A 15,566-nucleotide genomic window follows, 5' to 3' on the forward strand; every position below is an offset into this window, starting at 1 on the left:
TATTATAGTATGATTATTTGATACCGAATAGCTTCTTCACTTTCCTCATAAATTGCATTAAAGACTGATATAAGTGCTTGCACCATTTGGCTATAACGGCAAGATAGTTAGGTGGCCACAGGGTGGCTTCCTTCAGAATCTCGTGGGGAAAAAACAATGCTCTCAGGTAATGCTGTGGCATGGGGTTTTGAGCAGTCATATTAGAGGCCCTGCTACCTGGACTTTACATACACAATGGTAAGCTGTATTTCTAACATACATAAAAGCTTTCAGAAATAAAATGATAACACAATTTTTAAAGAAGATGTTTTTGGTGTTTTGTTTTTTTTTTTTTTGCTATCTAATATTGATTCTAAACTCTCAACAGATGAAAAATCCAAATACATTTTAATATGGCTATGAAAAACCCTCCATATTAATTATACATCAGTATAATTTTATTATGCTTTGCTACTTTCTTGGTTTTAATTCAGTAAATATATTTCCTTGTTATGCTGAGTATTTGTTGAGTGGAGGAAATTTGTGCCCTTATGGCAGATGCACAGCAGACTTCAGCATTAACATAACTCATTAAAATAAGATAAAAGTAGAGCTGCAAAGCAATCTCTGTCTTTTGCCAACAAGGTTGTGAAAAAAAAGAAATTTCACTCAATTCGATATATGAAAGTCTAATCTTCCTGAACTGTGGAGAGAACAGAGTAGACGTTACTGACTTGTTTGTGCAGGTTAACCAGCTGGGTCTGAGGCAGCTGAGCAGAATACACAAAACTTGGGTGACCATGTGTCATATTTTGGAAACCTTAAGTAAAATTACCTTCTGAGATGATGAAAGGTTCACCTGTATTAGCAAAACTTGCAGAAACCAAATGTGTTTTATATTGATAACACACAATTTGCCACAGTTTTCAACCTGTTTCTCAGTAACATGGTTAAAATCTGAAAATAAACTGCAGTTTACTGAACTCTTTATAAGTTTTATTTATCTATGTATTTTGGAAGGGAAGTAAATAAAATGGGCAGTGGGTTCATATGTATTCAGACAAAGCTTTTTTCAATACTTAATCCTCTGAACTTTGCAGGGTGAACCCATCACTTTTTGTGAAGAAACATTTGTGTCCCATCGTTCTGCTGTCATGAGGCAGTTTCTTCAGAATGCCATTCAGCTTCAGCTCTTCAAGCAGGTACTGTCTTAATTGTGCTAATATAGAAGCAGATTCTTTTACAGTACAACTTCTTTTTGTTGTTGTTGCTTTTGTTTTTACGTTCCTATGTGTTACTGTGTTCCTATATGCCATGATCTGTCAGCCACGTAATGAGGAAAATTCATGTAGTCAGCAGCATCTTAATTCCTGCCTGCTGGCCTTTCTCATGTTCAGGTGATAACGCTTTATGTATTTTAAGAGATGTATTCTTCCCCCTCCAAATATCTCTGTGCTCAATTTTGGTATTAGCATAGCTGGACCCAATGTATCTGCTATAAACTTTGTACAGAAAACATTTTACTGTTAAATGTGGTATTACTGCTACAAAAAACCTGAAAAACGTGTATAGACAAACATATTTCTTTAATGAAGTAGCATACCTTTTTGAATTGGTAAACATTTTGCCAAATTTTGTTGTATTTTGATTCTATGTGGGATTCCTTCCTGAAAAGAATATTGTGCTTACTGTTGAAAATGCAGAATAATAAAATCTTTCTGAAATTTAAGCGATATGTTTAAGCTCTCTTTTAACGTTGATGTTGTAGTTCATTGATGGCCGCCTGGATCTTCTTAACTCTGGAGAGGGCTTCAGTGATGTTTTTGAAGAAGAGATTAATACCGGAGAATATGCAGGTAATTTCAGAGCCTGTCCTGGTTGTGGGACATCATGACATAATGGGTCATTATGGTTGTTCACCTGTGTAACAATCAACAATGATCCCTTTGTAGGCTGAAGTATCATAAATTATTTTTTTCTTTCCTCTTTAAGGAACTTTGTCTGAGTAATGTATTGTAGTTTAAATTAAGTTCATTTGGCTTTACAAAACCTCATCTTTACCACTTGCTGAAGTACAACTGAGAGAGTTCCTGCAGTGTAGGATACTGAAAAAACCTTGGCTTTATCCTGGATCACCTCAAATTTCTTTTACCAAACTTAAAAATCTCAGCATTCTCAAATGTCTGAAAGACAACTCAGATAAACATAGAAATTCCTCTCAGCAAGCAAAAGAAAAACTATAGATATCAATTTTTGGTTTTGTTGTTTAAATTAAAATGATTGTTGTTCTGATCTGTAGTATTCACGTTGCTAGAACCACTAAGTGCTAGCACTTTGAATTTCTATCTTGTTTCCCGTTTGGTACCATTATAGTCTGTTTTGTACTTTTTTTCTTGTGATTCTGTCTAGGTAGTGACAAATTGTACCACCAGTGGCTCTCTACAGTAAGGGTAAGAACACAATATTCTTCCAACAGATGCTCTAACTCTTACTGGACCGTTGAACAGTTCTATATGGCTGTTAACCTCTATCCCCATGAACAAGACTAACCTGTTTCCTGCAGTGTTTAGCTGTGACCAACTTGAGTTTAGCCGTGAGAAGCTAATGCACTCTTCAGGTGAAATAAAGAACAGAAGAAAAAATATGCTAAAAAAAATCACTATAGGAATTCTCACATTTTTTAATATCACTATATACCTGCCTTAAAGACAGGTAGGAGTAAGTTGTCCTTTCAGAAAATAATGTGTTTTTTTTTTTTCTTTCAAATAGTAAAGAAAAGGGACCATTAATAAACCAATAAGCAGTTTGTAAAGCTAAATGGTGTGAAGTGCTGAATGGAGGCAACACTATTTGGATGTTTGTTTTTTTTGTATTACTTAAGTTTAGTGCTCTAGTCCTATAAATTAAAATGGAAATACTTCTAGAGGATAATATGTTATTGTAGATAATAATTGACACCTGATTTTAAAAGTCTCTTTTAAACCAATGTGATGTATCAAAAAATAAAATATTTCTCTTTTAAGGGTATGAGTCAGTAGGAAAGGTTGATTTGTTTTGTGACTGACTTGTTTTTTTGCAGCATTTCATTTGCCTTTTGTCCTTGTTATGAAAGGAAGTATTTTCCTTATAGAAGAAGCTGGGTTCAATATTATCTTGATAATTTTGAAGTAACCATACGTTATAATTGGAATGTGAAAAATTCCATCATATAGTTAGATGGGTAAATATACATACATTATATATATTAAATGCATAGGATGACAAGTAATTTTAAAATTATTGGAATGGTGACAGTTGATATAAAAATCTATGTAATTACATTTGGCATTTCATAACTTTTGTTAAAGATTAACTGTTCTTTTACATTAAGTGGTAAATCTTGAAACTTTTTTTTTCTGCATCTGATGTCTGGAAATTCAATTTTGCACTGAAATCAGGAAACAAAATTTTCTAAGATTTTATTCTTTCAATTTTACCCATCTCCATTATATATCAAATAAGGTACTACACGGCAACATTCAATGATTTTATGGAAGATGTATAAAACACCAACTAGACTAACAGATTATTCTGTATGACATATTGCTGCCTTATGACTTCTATCATGTTCACCACATGCAATTCAGTTTTTCTAGAATTCTTTATGACTGTAGTCATATTTATTTTTCCCTCAGTTTATCCGTTTATCAGCTATTTAGATCTTAGAAAGGCAGCATGCTTTTCATAATAGTGCCATGGGATTGTTAAAAGGAAAATTTTAAAAAGATCTTATTTTTTCAGACTGAATGTGCAGGGTTTCCTGAAACTGAATTTTCTGCCTCAGATACTAATTTGGTGGGATACTTTTTTCTTGAATATGTTTAGGATTTTAATGTGATGTATAGGACACTCTTGAGGGTGAGTAGAACAGTCATAGAATACTTTCTTATGAGATGACATCTAGGACAAGTGCTCTTGTTATTAGGAGAAACTGATGCTTTTTAATTTGAAAACTTCTGTATTAGACAGACCCAAAGTTCCTCTGGAAAAACAGATAGAAAGATTAAATACGTTGTTAATTGTGTTCTTTTTCTTCTAATTTACAATTTTAATACCTACCTATGCTGATAAACATGGTTATCACTTTGCTAAAGTCAAGAATGGTGTTAATGGACTGCTGTTTGATTTAAGGAGCTTTAATAAAATTTATTCCATTGTTACTATAATTATAGAAAGGAAGTGGAGCCATTTTAAATACAGTAAAGACCAAGGCTAACCCTGCCATGAAGACTGTCTATAAGTTTGTAAGTATCAAGTACTGGCTTACTGCTGTGATAAGAGTCTAATTATGATTCTGTTTTAACCTTCCAAATGAAACTCAAGACTTAAATTCATTTTTATTGGACTCACAAAATTACTTAAAATATTCATTCATTTCTATTTAAATTTTAAATGGAAAAGTCATTTTGAAATTTAAACATAATTGAAATGCAAAAGAGAATGAGAACTTGTGATTTCTTTTGTAAGTATAGATGAAACATTCTATTTATTAAATAGAAGTATTTCTGGAAAATGGTGCCTATATGCTCTACTAAGCAGCTCTACCATCTCATCATTACTCAGTTGGAAATCATTGTTACCTCAGGTTTCTCTGCTTGCAGCTACATCGAAATAAGGGAATCCTCTCATTTTCCAAATTGTTCCATCTTTTCTAAATGTCAATTAATTTTCCCTAGAGATTTCTTATACCTGCTTATTTAGGTTCTGACTTACAGAGTTGCTCTTTAAATGAAAATGTTTTCAGTTCTGTTAACAAACAGCTAGTATGTTTCTGTATTGTCATGCGTGGCTGTCAGCTTCGCTGTGCAAGATGAAACAACATAGAAACAAGTGAGGATTTCTATAAGACCAATTTTAGGAAATAATGCTACAAAAAGCATTGGAACAACTATTCACATTTTTTTCCTGTCATTTTCAACTGAGAGAGATGAGTAGGATGAGATTGACTCTACTAAATGGAACAGACATACAGAATACTGCAAGGAGGAATTTTGCAGGCTTACTATGACTATTGATCATTAACTCGTAGCAAAGATAAACACTTAGAGTGGAAGACAGAGGGTGTGGAATGTGAAGAAAAGAAAGATGTCTCTGGCATCAAAATGGAGAAAGCAAAATTTCTGAGAAATTGAATGTGTGCTTATTTTTTATTAGTAGTATTTTAGCTTTCTATTTGTTTCAGTATGTTTTGAGTATCCTGTTTAAATTTTTTCCTAGCCATTTTTAGTAACTGGAGAAGGTGAATCTTGATGCACTGAAATCAAGCATTGTCACTGCTGGAAATAGAAGGGGATTTTAACTTAAATTAATTTTTCATGCAGGCAAAAGATCATGCAAAAATGGGAATAAAAGAAGTGAAAAACCGCTTGAAGCAAAAGGTACTTGAAGTTCTTATTCAAAATGTATAAGCACCACGTATGAAATACTTAGCCACAAAAAGCATTATGTGATCAATAGGAAGCTGTTTGATACAGTGTTGTTAGCACACTTCAAAATGCATTACCAGCTGTCCTGGATTTTTCACACTGTTATAAATATTCACAGACGAAAAAAAAAAAAACAACTGTCTTCAAATACATTAAGGTTCTGACTTAAACCTACAAAAGCCAGAAAATTGCGTGTTCTGTTTGGAGTGGTCCTCTCCTGTCCATTGTGTTGGGGCATTGTAGGGACTCTACATGAACTGGGAGATCCTTCCTACTGTAATGGCAGTGAACTTTTTTCCAAATGGCATATCGTTATTTCTACAGTAATCTCTCATGAAAAATATCATAGTCTCCCTCATTGAGAAAAAGCTTTATACATTTCATGAGCATATACTGTAAAGTTTAGGCACAAAGGAATTAAATTAGAATTGGTGTTCATTTCAAATCCGATTTTTTTAGCAAAAAATATTCAAATTATTTGTTGTTCTTTGAATCTGTTTTTGTTTGTAAACAGTGCAATTCCAAGAATGCTGAATTGTGTTTGAGGAGAGTTTTGCCCAATGCTTGTTGCTCCTTTTAAGCCAGAAGCATGGTCATTTTGATGCATATTTTATGGATGAACTGTTCATTCTGATATAGGTTTATTTCATATATTCTATTTATTTTGTGCAGCAGAGCTACTAGTATGTTTTAGAAAAACAAGATAGCTAATCCGTTAGTATAAGTGAAGTTCTTATTTAGAATTTTTATTCAATTTGTTGCATAATAGTTGTGTTTTTTTTTAATCTATGCTATCTCAGTATTTTTTCACTCCATTTCTAAACCATCATCTTAAGACAGCACTGCAAATGTTTTAGTACAGCAATAGAAATCTACCTACACATGTCCACAAAATATTAATATGAAGGGACTGTTCTGTAACCAGGTTATAAACTCATGAAGTTAACTGCATGTACAACGCAAATACTGTTCACACTAAGTACTCTAGCAAATTGCTAGAGATTTTTGAGAAAGATAAGACTGCTTCAGATGTTTTTGGTTATATTTCATTTTTTCACATTTACTGCTTTGTATGTGACCATTTTGGGTATAACATGAAAATATTAATTAGAAACATGAAACGGTTTTCTTGTGCGTGGAAATTTTTATGTTATTCCGTGTTTCACTTCTGGACGTAACCTTCATGAATAATAAAATGTTTGCCCTTCTCATGTTCATTTCTAAAGCAGTTGGTGGTGTGTGAAATGACCGGATTGTTTTTCTGTATTTTAAACGCTAATATAATTGTATGCCATTCCGTGACATTTGTATAAAAGGCTGAGAAACATTCATTCATTGTTTTGTTCTATTATTTTTGTTTCCCTAGTCCTTCAAGAAACAAACATTCTTTTTTAAAAACACATAACATCTACAAAAGCATGGCCAAATTTCACCTGCTTTACTGTATGGCATCTCCATAAGATACTTAAACATGCTTGTTCAACATATGCTTTCACAACAGCTTAAAAGACTTCTGTGAGTAGTTGATGCATGCTACTCTACCTCTCTTTCTTCAGTAAGTCAGTTCTTTTCTGCCCTATTCTGTTCTCCATTTTAAGTGCAGTATAAGAAGATAAATCTAAAAAGAGGTGTTGCTCTAAGGTGATAAAAATAACAAACTGTTTTGGCCACCTTCATGTATTCTTTTTTAATCTAAATATTCTGCTCATTTGATAAATCTGTTAGATGAAAATTGGTGAGGATTCACTAAGAATGTTGTATTTTTCATGTATTTACTTGCAGCATGTGCAAGTGTTTTGTGTTTGAAATTCTGGTGGTGTTAAATACTAAATTTTGCAAAATTTGGGGTGCTAGTCTTTCATCTTCCGTGGATAACCTAAGGTTGTTTTTAAACTGAACTTACTGTCCACTGCATTTAAAAATATTATTTCCCATTATTAATACAAAAAGTATGCCGGCCATTGGTAAGGAAGTCAAATATAAACATCTTTTTTACAGTTTTCACTGCCAAATATGCGCAGCTTCTATACAAGATAGAATTTAAAAATGCAATAAAGCTAGAGGTCTGCTTCCTACAACTCTGCATAGCAATGATGACCTCTTAAATATAATCAAGAGCCCATTTTGCCCTTGGTCTGCTCCAGTCTTGGGTTTGAATTGCAAATGGGAAATGCAGGATTGACCTGTTGAGAGGTCACTGTGGCGTGTGTAAGGTCCTTCTTTAATATGATAGTAGAGATTGAATGGGGCTCTATTTCCATCCCTTGTTCATTTGTGGTACAGTATTTCAAAGCAACAGAAATAGTTTTCAGAGGATTCTTATGAGTGGTAGCAAATAATTGTTAATAGATACAGCATGGTAGCTGTATTTTTTATCTGTTACAGTACCTTTTTCTTCTTTTTCTTTATTTCTGTCGTTCTTTCTCTCTTTCATTCTTTTTTTTTTTTTTCCCCTTTTGTGAAGGCTGCTTTTTCCATTTCACAAATGGACCATGGTGGTCAAGTCACTTGGTTACTGGCTTGTTTGAAGCTTAACTACATAGAATTAGGAAGAAGGAGGAATGCGAATAGTACCGTCCTCAACTTTCAGTAAGGAGAATGTAACTTACTGAAAGCTTATGGATAAGACAATTTGTGTAAATGGTAGGGCACTTGGCATTAATGTATTCAACATTATTTTACTTGCTAGAGCTCTGTGTGGCTTTAGTTAATGTCTGTTATCAATGGGCTGTTGTCAGTGCTTTATTATCAGTACAGCTAGAAACGTCTCATTTAGAGGTTTATAAAATAACCCAAGGAATCCATCTAAAGGTTCTGGCATAAGTTTCTCGTGCTTCTAGTAGATGGTATTTGTATTTCGCTATATAAGGTTCTGAGAAAAATTAATAATGCATATTTAAGCTGATGAAACCTATATTCAGCTTAAACTACATATGCATAAATACATCTTATTCATGCTGTCAAGTTCCTCCTCTAAAATAAATAGGTAGCAAAAACTATTCCTGGACAGACATTCGTTAGGGGAAGCACAATCTATATGTGGAGTTAGTTGTGGAGATAGGTAGTTGTCATTCTCTTTTTCCAGTAATTAATAAAATATTTTTTTTCCTCAAGCAAAAGGTCTTTTTGTGTTTAATAATATTCAGATTATCCTTTCTTTTCATTAAAGCGACCCTGAGGCATTACTAGGTTTTTGTATTTCTGGAGAATCTTTTTGAGCAATGAACATGTTTATCACCTTCCATTTTTTTGGCTATCTGTTTTGACAGGAATAGGACTAATGCTTTTTGTTGTCTTGAATAGTATATATGACTTCGGGTAGTTTAGGAATGTCTTGCTGGCTTATACAAAATCCCACTTTGGGGACCTGTCAGAACTGAGCAGTCAGACTTCGGACATACCTGCGCAGAACGATGCATTGCAGTACAAAGAACTGCTCATGAGCACCAGCCAAACAGGTACACTTACACAGCATGGCTTCAGGTGGAAGTCCTAACAGTGCTCTCAAAAGCAATGTAGAAACATGAGGCAGCTTTCTCACTAGAAATCCTCTCCATCAGATGGCATGCACATGCCTACCCTTTTTTTCTGTTAGTACTAGGAATGGTGACTGCTTTTTTTTAAGGCCATCCTGTGCTATGGGCCACTGTAGTGCTTCGGTTGTTCAGGTGCTCAAACTGAAGAATTGCTCTTACAAGTAGACATTTGCAAGCCCTGATATTTTACTGAAACTGAAGTTCAGAATCAGTTTCTCCTGCTTTCCTGTTTGAGGTTTTCTGTCTTGTACTTCCCACTGATTTCTGAATACCTGTATTCAAAGTCTGTTAGTGGACTGCAGGTATGTCACAGGTGGCTGTGAAAGAGAGTTGTCTACTTTCCGGTTGTAGAATTGCCAAACACTCTGACATTGAATCATTGCAAAGCTATGTGGGACCCTTATTTGGTACATTTAAAATCAGGTTTCTGTTTTTATTTGATTCAAAGTGAGCTTCTGTGAAGCACATTTTGCTTCGATGACTGAAGTCGTGCTGTTGATTTGTCTGCTTCTTTGGAATTTTGAAAAAATGAAGAGGTGTCAAATTAGTTAATTCTCGTATTTTATAAAATAAAAAATAAAAGGATTTTTGACTGAAATCTGCTGCAGTTTCTTTGAAAGACTGTATAACAAACCATGGAAATACAGTTTAGGAACAGGTTATCTTTTTTTTTTTTATTCAATTATATCATCAGAGAAATACAGCAAATCTGTAGCAATAAAAGCAGCAAGGATTTGCAGTGATCGTTAAACATCTTAGGGGATTTTGCTTAGTGGCTTAAGCTGTTTATATCTTTATCTCCTCCCTTTCCAACTATTCTTATGCCCATACTTTTGCATCTGTTTCTAAGTTTTTCTAAAATTTTGCCTGTTTTGGAAGGTGCTTTGCTTTCCGTTGATTCCCAGCTGTCTATTGCCATGGTTGGGGCTACAGCTCCAGTGGAAACTTCGTGGTGCTGGGAATGTTGCCTGTTCAGTACAGGTCAGGTGTCCTCCAATGTGCTAGACAAATTTTCGGTATGTGCAGAACAGGTCTGAAGCTTGGTGTACGTGTAACATGGCTATGCATGTCTAGAAATACTTAAATGAAGTTTTTATTTCATTCTGTTACGTTTCAGAAGAGACTCTGTTGCTGCCGTAGTTTAAGCCAGATCCCTTGATTTTCTTGGTTTTCCCTATTGCTGTTCTGGAGCCTAAGTAGGAATTTGACAGAAACTTGTGTTTCTCATCATTGAGTTGTTCGGGGTCTCTGTTACTAATTCAGTGCACTTTGTAGTATTTTATAAAGACAAGGCAGCATTGTGCCGCTGGTGGAGGGAGAGGGGAGGAAAAAGTTTTTCTCTCTGGTTTGTCCTTAAGAAGTTGTTAATTTCCCCGCGATCCTTATGCCCATATTGGTGAACCAGTGCTCTACCAGCTGGATCTAAAAAGGTCTCTTGGCTTCTCTGTGGAGCAGACAAAGCCCCTTAGAAAGTCCATCCAGCTTTTTGTTTCATTTGACCTAAACACATTAGGTCAGTCTGTGTCCAAAGGAACCATTTCTAATTGGCCATCAGCTTACATGTCTCATTATTGTACCTTAGCAAGACGGAAACTTGAGGGGGCATGTCAAAGGTCAGTGAATCAAAGCAATGTCTGTGTCAGCAGCCAACCTTAGGTCAGTCTTGCAGAGCTACAGTGTGTGCAGGTTTCTCTCTATATTTACCAAGCATTATTTCCTTGACATTGTTGCAAAGAGATTTAAGGTTTGGGGCCCACTGCGTTAGAGAATGTTTCTCAACTGACTTTCAAACTCTTCTGCTTTACTGATTCCTTATGTCTGCATGCCTTTGTCTTTTTCAAAACCTATGTTAGACATACCATACATACACTTGCCAAGTCTTGTAACCTAGGTTGATGGGTCACTTTACTTCTGAAGATGAGGAGTAATGTCAAAAGCAAAGCAAAACAAAACAAAAAAGCATCCAGCTAGGCAGCAGTTTGTTTTTATACAATCTCCTGAAGGCATACTCAGTATACACAGACTCAAAGATGAAATACAAAGCTAACTAAGCTGTGAGTTTGATCTCTCCTTGCCACTTCCACAAGTAATTGTTCTATTACAAATCATTCTGTGAAGTACATAAGTAGAATTACTGTTTTCATTTAGGTTTACAAAATAACAGAAGAGCACTGTTTCCAGGTTTCTGTTAACTTTGTTCTTAGAACGGGAATGTTTGGTTCACTGTATATATTTCCTGGCTTTTTCATGTTTAAGTCAGACATTTTATTGAATGTATCTGTTTGCATGCAGCATTGGTATTTGGAGGAGAGAATGGTTGTGTACAAAACCTTTGATAAAGTACAACAAAATGTTTTATTCTATTGATTTTTCCTTTTCTGTTCTTTGTTTGTATTTCCTAACGTCAAAATGGTTAGCCAGTGTTATCTAGCGTCTCCATTGTGCACCCTACCCTTAAACGAGAATGTTCTGAGCCATGCTATTCACCTTTTGCTACCATACAGGATGTTGCTGAGAATGGGTGTTCTACAGCACCAGAGCAGTCTCTACCAAGGACAGCACCTTCTCCATTGGTTGAAAAGAAGGACCCTAAACTAAGAGAGGACAGAAGACCAATCACAGTACATTTTGGTCAGGTATGTGTTGGGGTTAGGTTTCTTTAAATTGTGTGGCTCAGGAAAGAGCAGAAATAGTTCAGAGAAAAGTCAAAATAATAAATATGCCATTTATTTCTTTATTTTATGCAACTGAATGATATTGTTACAGGTTTATGATTGTTGTATCTGTATAAATGGGATTCTAAAACCTGATTTTCTGGGGCTTGCTGATTCCTTTTGTTCATATGATGATTTTGAAGAAAATAAATTCCAAGTTAATTGTGGGCAGGGAAAAAGGCATTATTATTATAGCAATTTTAAAAAGCTATTGTACGGTTGTTTTTTTATTATTTTTTTTGGTATGCAAGGTACTGTAGTCCTCAGGATTGAGGATGTGTCATTTAAAATGTTCTCTGTTACCTAGCCAGGTCATTAGTGTCAATATGGAACATCCAACTAGTAAAGAATTTTAACGTTCTTTGATAATTAAATGTAATAAACAAAAATGAAAAAAATCAAATAATAGCTTGTGTACTATGTATTTCAGTATTGACAACCAAGTTGTGCACGTTAGTTACTCTTAAAATGTTTCTTTCAATATGTTTGCAAAAGAGTGTTGAGAGTTTTAGTTGTGTTTTTAAGAGCTATTTATTTTGAAAATGCTTTTCCGTGATAATCACAGTAAATTCAACATAAAGTGTTTGCTATTAGTTTGCCAGTATTACTTTACTCAAGAATAATATAATTTATTTGCATTCCTTACTTTCTCTTTGTCTGTTTTGATAGTATTATGATTGGAAAACAGAAGTTAATGTTTTATTTCTTCTAAGGAAACACAGTGTGACTATAAAACAATTGTATAATGAATGGGAATTATAAAATATGAAGCAAGCCAGATTTTCAGATAAGTATTTATTAATAGAAACAAGTCAGTATAACTGCACTGGCTGCTTAGGTATTAGGCAGAAGTGCATAAGATATAATCATTGCTCAGAGCAATGTTGTCTGTGTCGTTTCAGAATTTGATTCATTTCTTTCAGAACTTTTTTGAGTGTGCTAAATGTAAGTTCTTGGAGGCTTTTTTTTTTTTTTTTTTTTTTTAACAGATTCTCTTCCAATTAAATATTTGCAGTAGCAATTTATTTTTCACTTACTTTCTGTGCCAATACAGTTGAAAGGAATTGGGGCTACTGGAGAAACATAGCCATCTAGTTCTGGCAGGAAAACATGACATTTCATTTAGAACAGTCAAAAATCTGATAATATTATGATCTATGTTCAGGTTTTGCCTTTAGATTTTTATGAAGGATGGTTCAAACATTTTGGTAGATTTCTGAAATATATTATCAAGTGGAAACTGTGAATTTAAATTCAAGAGATTTTTTTTTAATGGTCACTTTCTCTGTGTCAAAAGAAACGCACACTGGCTGTGGTGGGAGACTCGCTTGCTAAATGCTTATTGCTGTCATTATGTTACAAATGTCAGTTTCCAAAAAATCTTCCAACTTAGCAGTGTAGGGCTATCTCACTTAGACCCTTTATCCTGTCTTGAATTCTTTTTTCCTGATAGCCCAGTGCCAAACTGAAAATTAAATCGTGCTTTCATTCAAAAGGAAAATGTGTTCAGGTTTATGAAATATAAATTAAGACTATTGGGAGGGGGAAAAAGCAGCATTTACTGTTTAAATGCGAGATGGTTTCTAACTAGTGATTAAAGAGAGAGATTTTAGTGTCACTTTTAACTCTGTCTGAATACAGTAGGTGGGAACAATTAAAAAGCCACAAGAACTCTGAAATAAGGGCTGTTTGTGCATTCACAGTTCTTATAAACTGAAGAGGATGAAAGAGGCTTTTTTCTCATTGTCACTTGCTTTCCGTGTCTGCTAGTATTATGCTGGTGTATATGGCAAAGGCAGACTTTTTTAAAATGCATGCATGCGGATTAGGGTCAAGCCCTATGTATCAGTAATGCAGTAAGCCTCGTCCATACCACTGCAGTGAGAGAGCCTACCAACAGCAGCGAGATGCTTTAATTGAGACATGCTGTCAAAGTGACAAACACATTTGCATACAGTCTATTTATTTTCGTTGGAAAGGTCTGCAGTCTGCTGTTGGTTGAACATTCTTAATCAGCTCGCTGTAAGTGAGCCGGCAGCTAGCTGTCCTATGCTAGGTGCTTCTCTTCATTACATGACAGATTAGCTAAAGGGGGATGGGCTGGCAAGCCAGCAGCAACCTTTAATTTTAACTCATTATCTCTCAACATATAGTGAGTTAGCTTCTAGCTTTTCCAAGTACAGTTGTGTATGCGCAGTTGTTAGGGTACAAAAAATGCCAATAAAATATCTTGAAATGCCTTTGGATGCATAGCGCTTCAGCTGATCATTCTAAAACATTTAGCAGCAATTATCTAACTGTATGAGATTTTGTAGCGTTGTAGCTCATCTTGGTGCATGGTTATCAGGCATTGTTTGAGAGGTCTGTTTATTATGAAATTGTTTTAACGGTGGATTCTGTAATGGTAAGACATTGTAGAAAAGCTCTCCTTGACTATGAGAAGGATTTTAGCCAGATAGCCTAGGACAATAAAATAAAGATTTGAACAAAGTATTCTTATTAAGGCTATAAGAGACTATGCAGCTACTCAACAAGTAGCAAGAGCGATACAGGGAACCAGGGTTTCATGAATGTGAGGAAGGGGGGTACAATTTGCAAACCCCTAGAAATGCACAAATTATTATATATAGTACTGAAGATTACTGTCTGTTTGGGGGAAAACTGAGGTTAATTATAGTAGAAGATACAGTGTTACAAGGAACATTCTTTGTGAATATCTTATTATTGTGTGCTTTCTTCCTGCTTTTTGCCTTATAACCTGACCAAAACTTACTTAAAACATCTCAATACTTACTGCATGTTCAATCACTGCCAAAGCTGACCTTGGGATCTTTCCCAGTGCTGCCGGGCAGTACAGGCACTGTTAGCCCACCAACATGTGGGTTCAACAGGAGAGGGTGGAACAATTAATACAAGTAATGTGTAACTCATTTATTTGTAGCTTTTGCTTCCATGCATGCATTTACACTTTTTAGGTAGAGTACGTGTATTTAGATTTGTCATCTTTCGTCTGTGTGGATAATAAATACTGTACTTTGTCACTGTGGTTGTTTTGAACACATTCCTTGAACACGCAAGCAGCTATTAGTGTCTACTGTCACAGGACCCACAGCTTGAACCCTTGAGGTCAGTTGTCACACTGGACCTGGTTAGGCTTTTTGTTGGTCTTTCCTTTTGGTTGCTGCCCTAATGACTGCAGATATTTTGGTTCTCTTTATTGTTCTTTTATCTTTTTAATTTTATCTTTTTATTTTCAAAATACAGGTCTTTTCATAGTTTTTTTTTTTCAGATTCTGAGCTTACATTAATACTGCTAAAGTCGTGTGTTTTTGCTACAAATGTCTGCTTCCATCACTGTTATATTATTGGCTAGCTACAATGATAAGGATGCTACACAGAGCGTAACATTAAGCAGTCTTAGAGCTCTTCCACTCTGTGATTTTCATTTACTGATTGATATGTATAGCATTTGAATGTTGTCTGATTCCAGAAGTATGTTATCTGGGGAGCTTTTAATATCTCTACACCCTAAATGAACATGACTATTTATTAGCTGCCTTTATGATCCCTCCCCCTAAGCCCCTCAAAACAAGAAATGGAGTAGGGCATTTTCATTATTTTCTTTTTACAAGACTGAGCTATCCTGATAAAGTACTTTGTTTCTTGGGGAGCTTTAGAGGCACAAGTCTCAAATACCCCATTCAAATATTTGGATAAGGAATATTTATACACATTACATATGTTATAGACAAAAAGCAAAGAATTTGGGAAATGTAGGCATCTCTTTAATGATGGTGATTGTTACTTTTTCAAGTAACACAAGCAGCTCTTCACAATAGCTTGCTGGGTTTTAATGAGCAGCAGCCTTTCTC

General features: G+C 34.9%; 1 protein-coding gene across 6 annotated transcripts in view; it reads left to right on the top strand.

Annotated features, from left to right (window-relative positions):
- Positions 1–15,566, top strand: part of DENND1A (DENN domain containing 1A) — a 190,604-nt gene that overhangs the window by 144,624 nt on the left and 30,414 nt on the right. For 5 of the 6 annotated variants that reach the window (XM_032200166.1, XM_032200169.1, XM_032200167.1 and 2 more), the window contains exons 14-19: positions 1,080–1,181; positions 1,748–1,835; positions 2,389–2,429; positions 4,191–4,262; positions 5,340–5,396; positions 11,485–11,616. In XM_032200166.1, the coding sequence (XP_032056057.1) occupies positions 1,080–1,181; positions 1,748–1,835; positions 2,389–2,429; positions 4,191–4,262; positions 5,340–5,396; positions 11,485–11,616 (492 nt within the window). Of the gene's footprint in view, positions 1–1,079; positions 1,182–1,747; positions 1,836–2,388; positions 2,430–4,190; positions 4,263–5,339; positions 5,397–11,484; positions 11,617–15,566 lie in introns of those variants that run through there. The other variant, XM_032200172.1, reaches the window with a different exon arrangement.

Source organism: Aythya fuligula, chromosome 19, assembly GCF_009819795.1.
Source record: "Aythya fuligula isolate bAytFul2 chromosome 19, bAytFul2.pri, whole genome shotgun sequence".
In the NCBI taxonomy this organism is placed as follows: Eukaryota; Metazoa; Chordata; class Aves; order Anseriformes; family Anatidae; genus Aythya; species Aythya fuligula.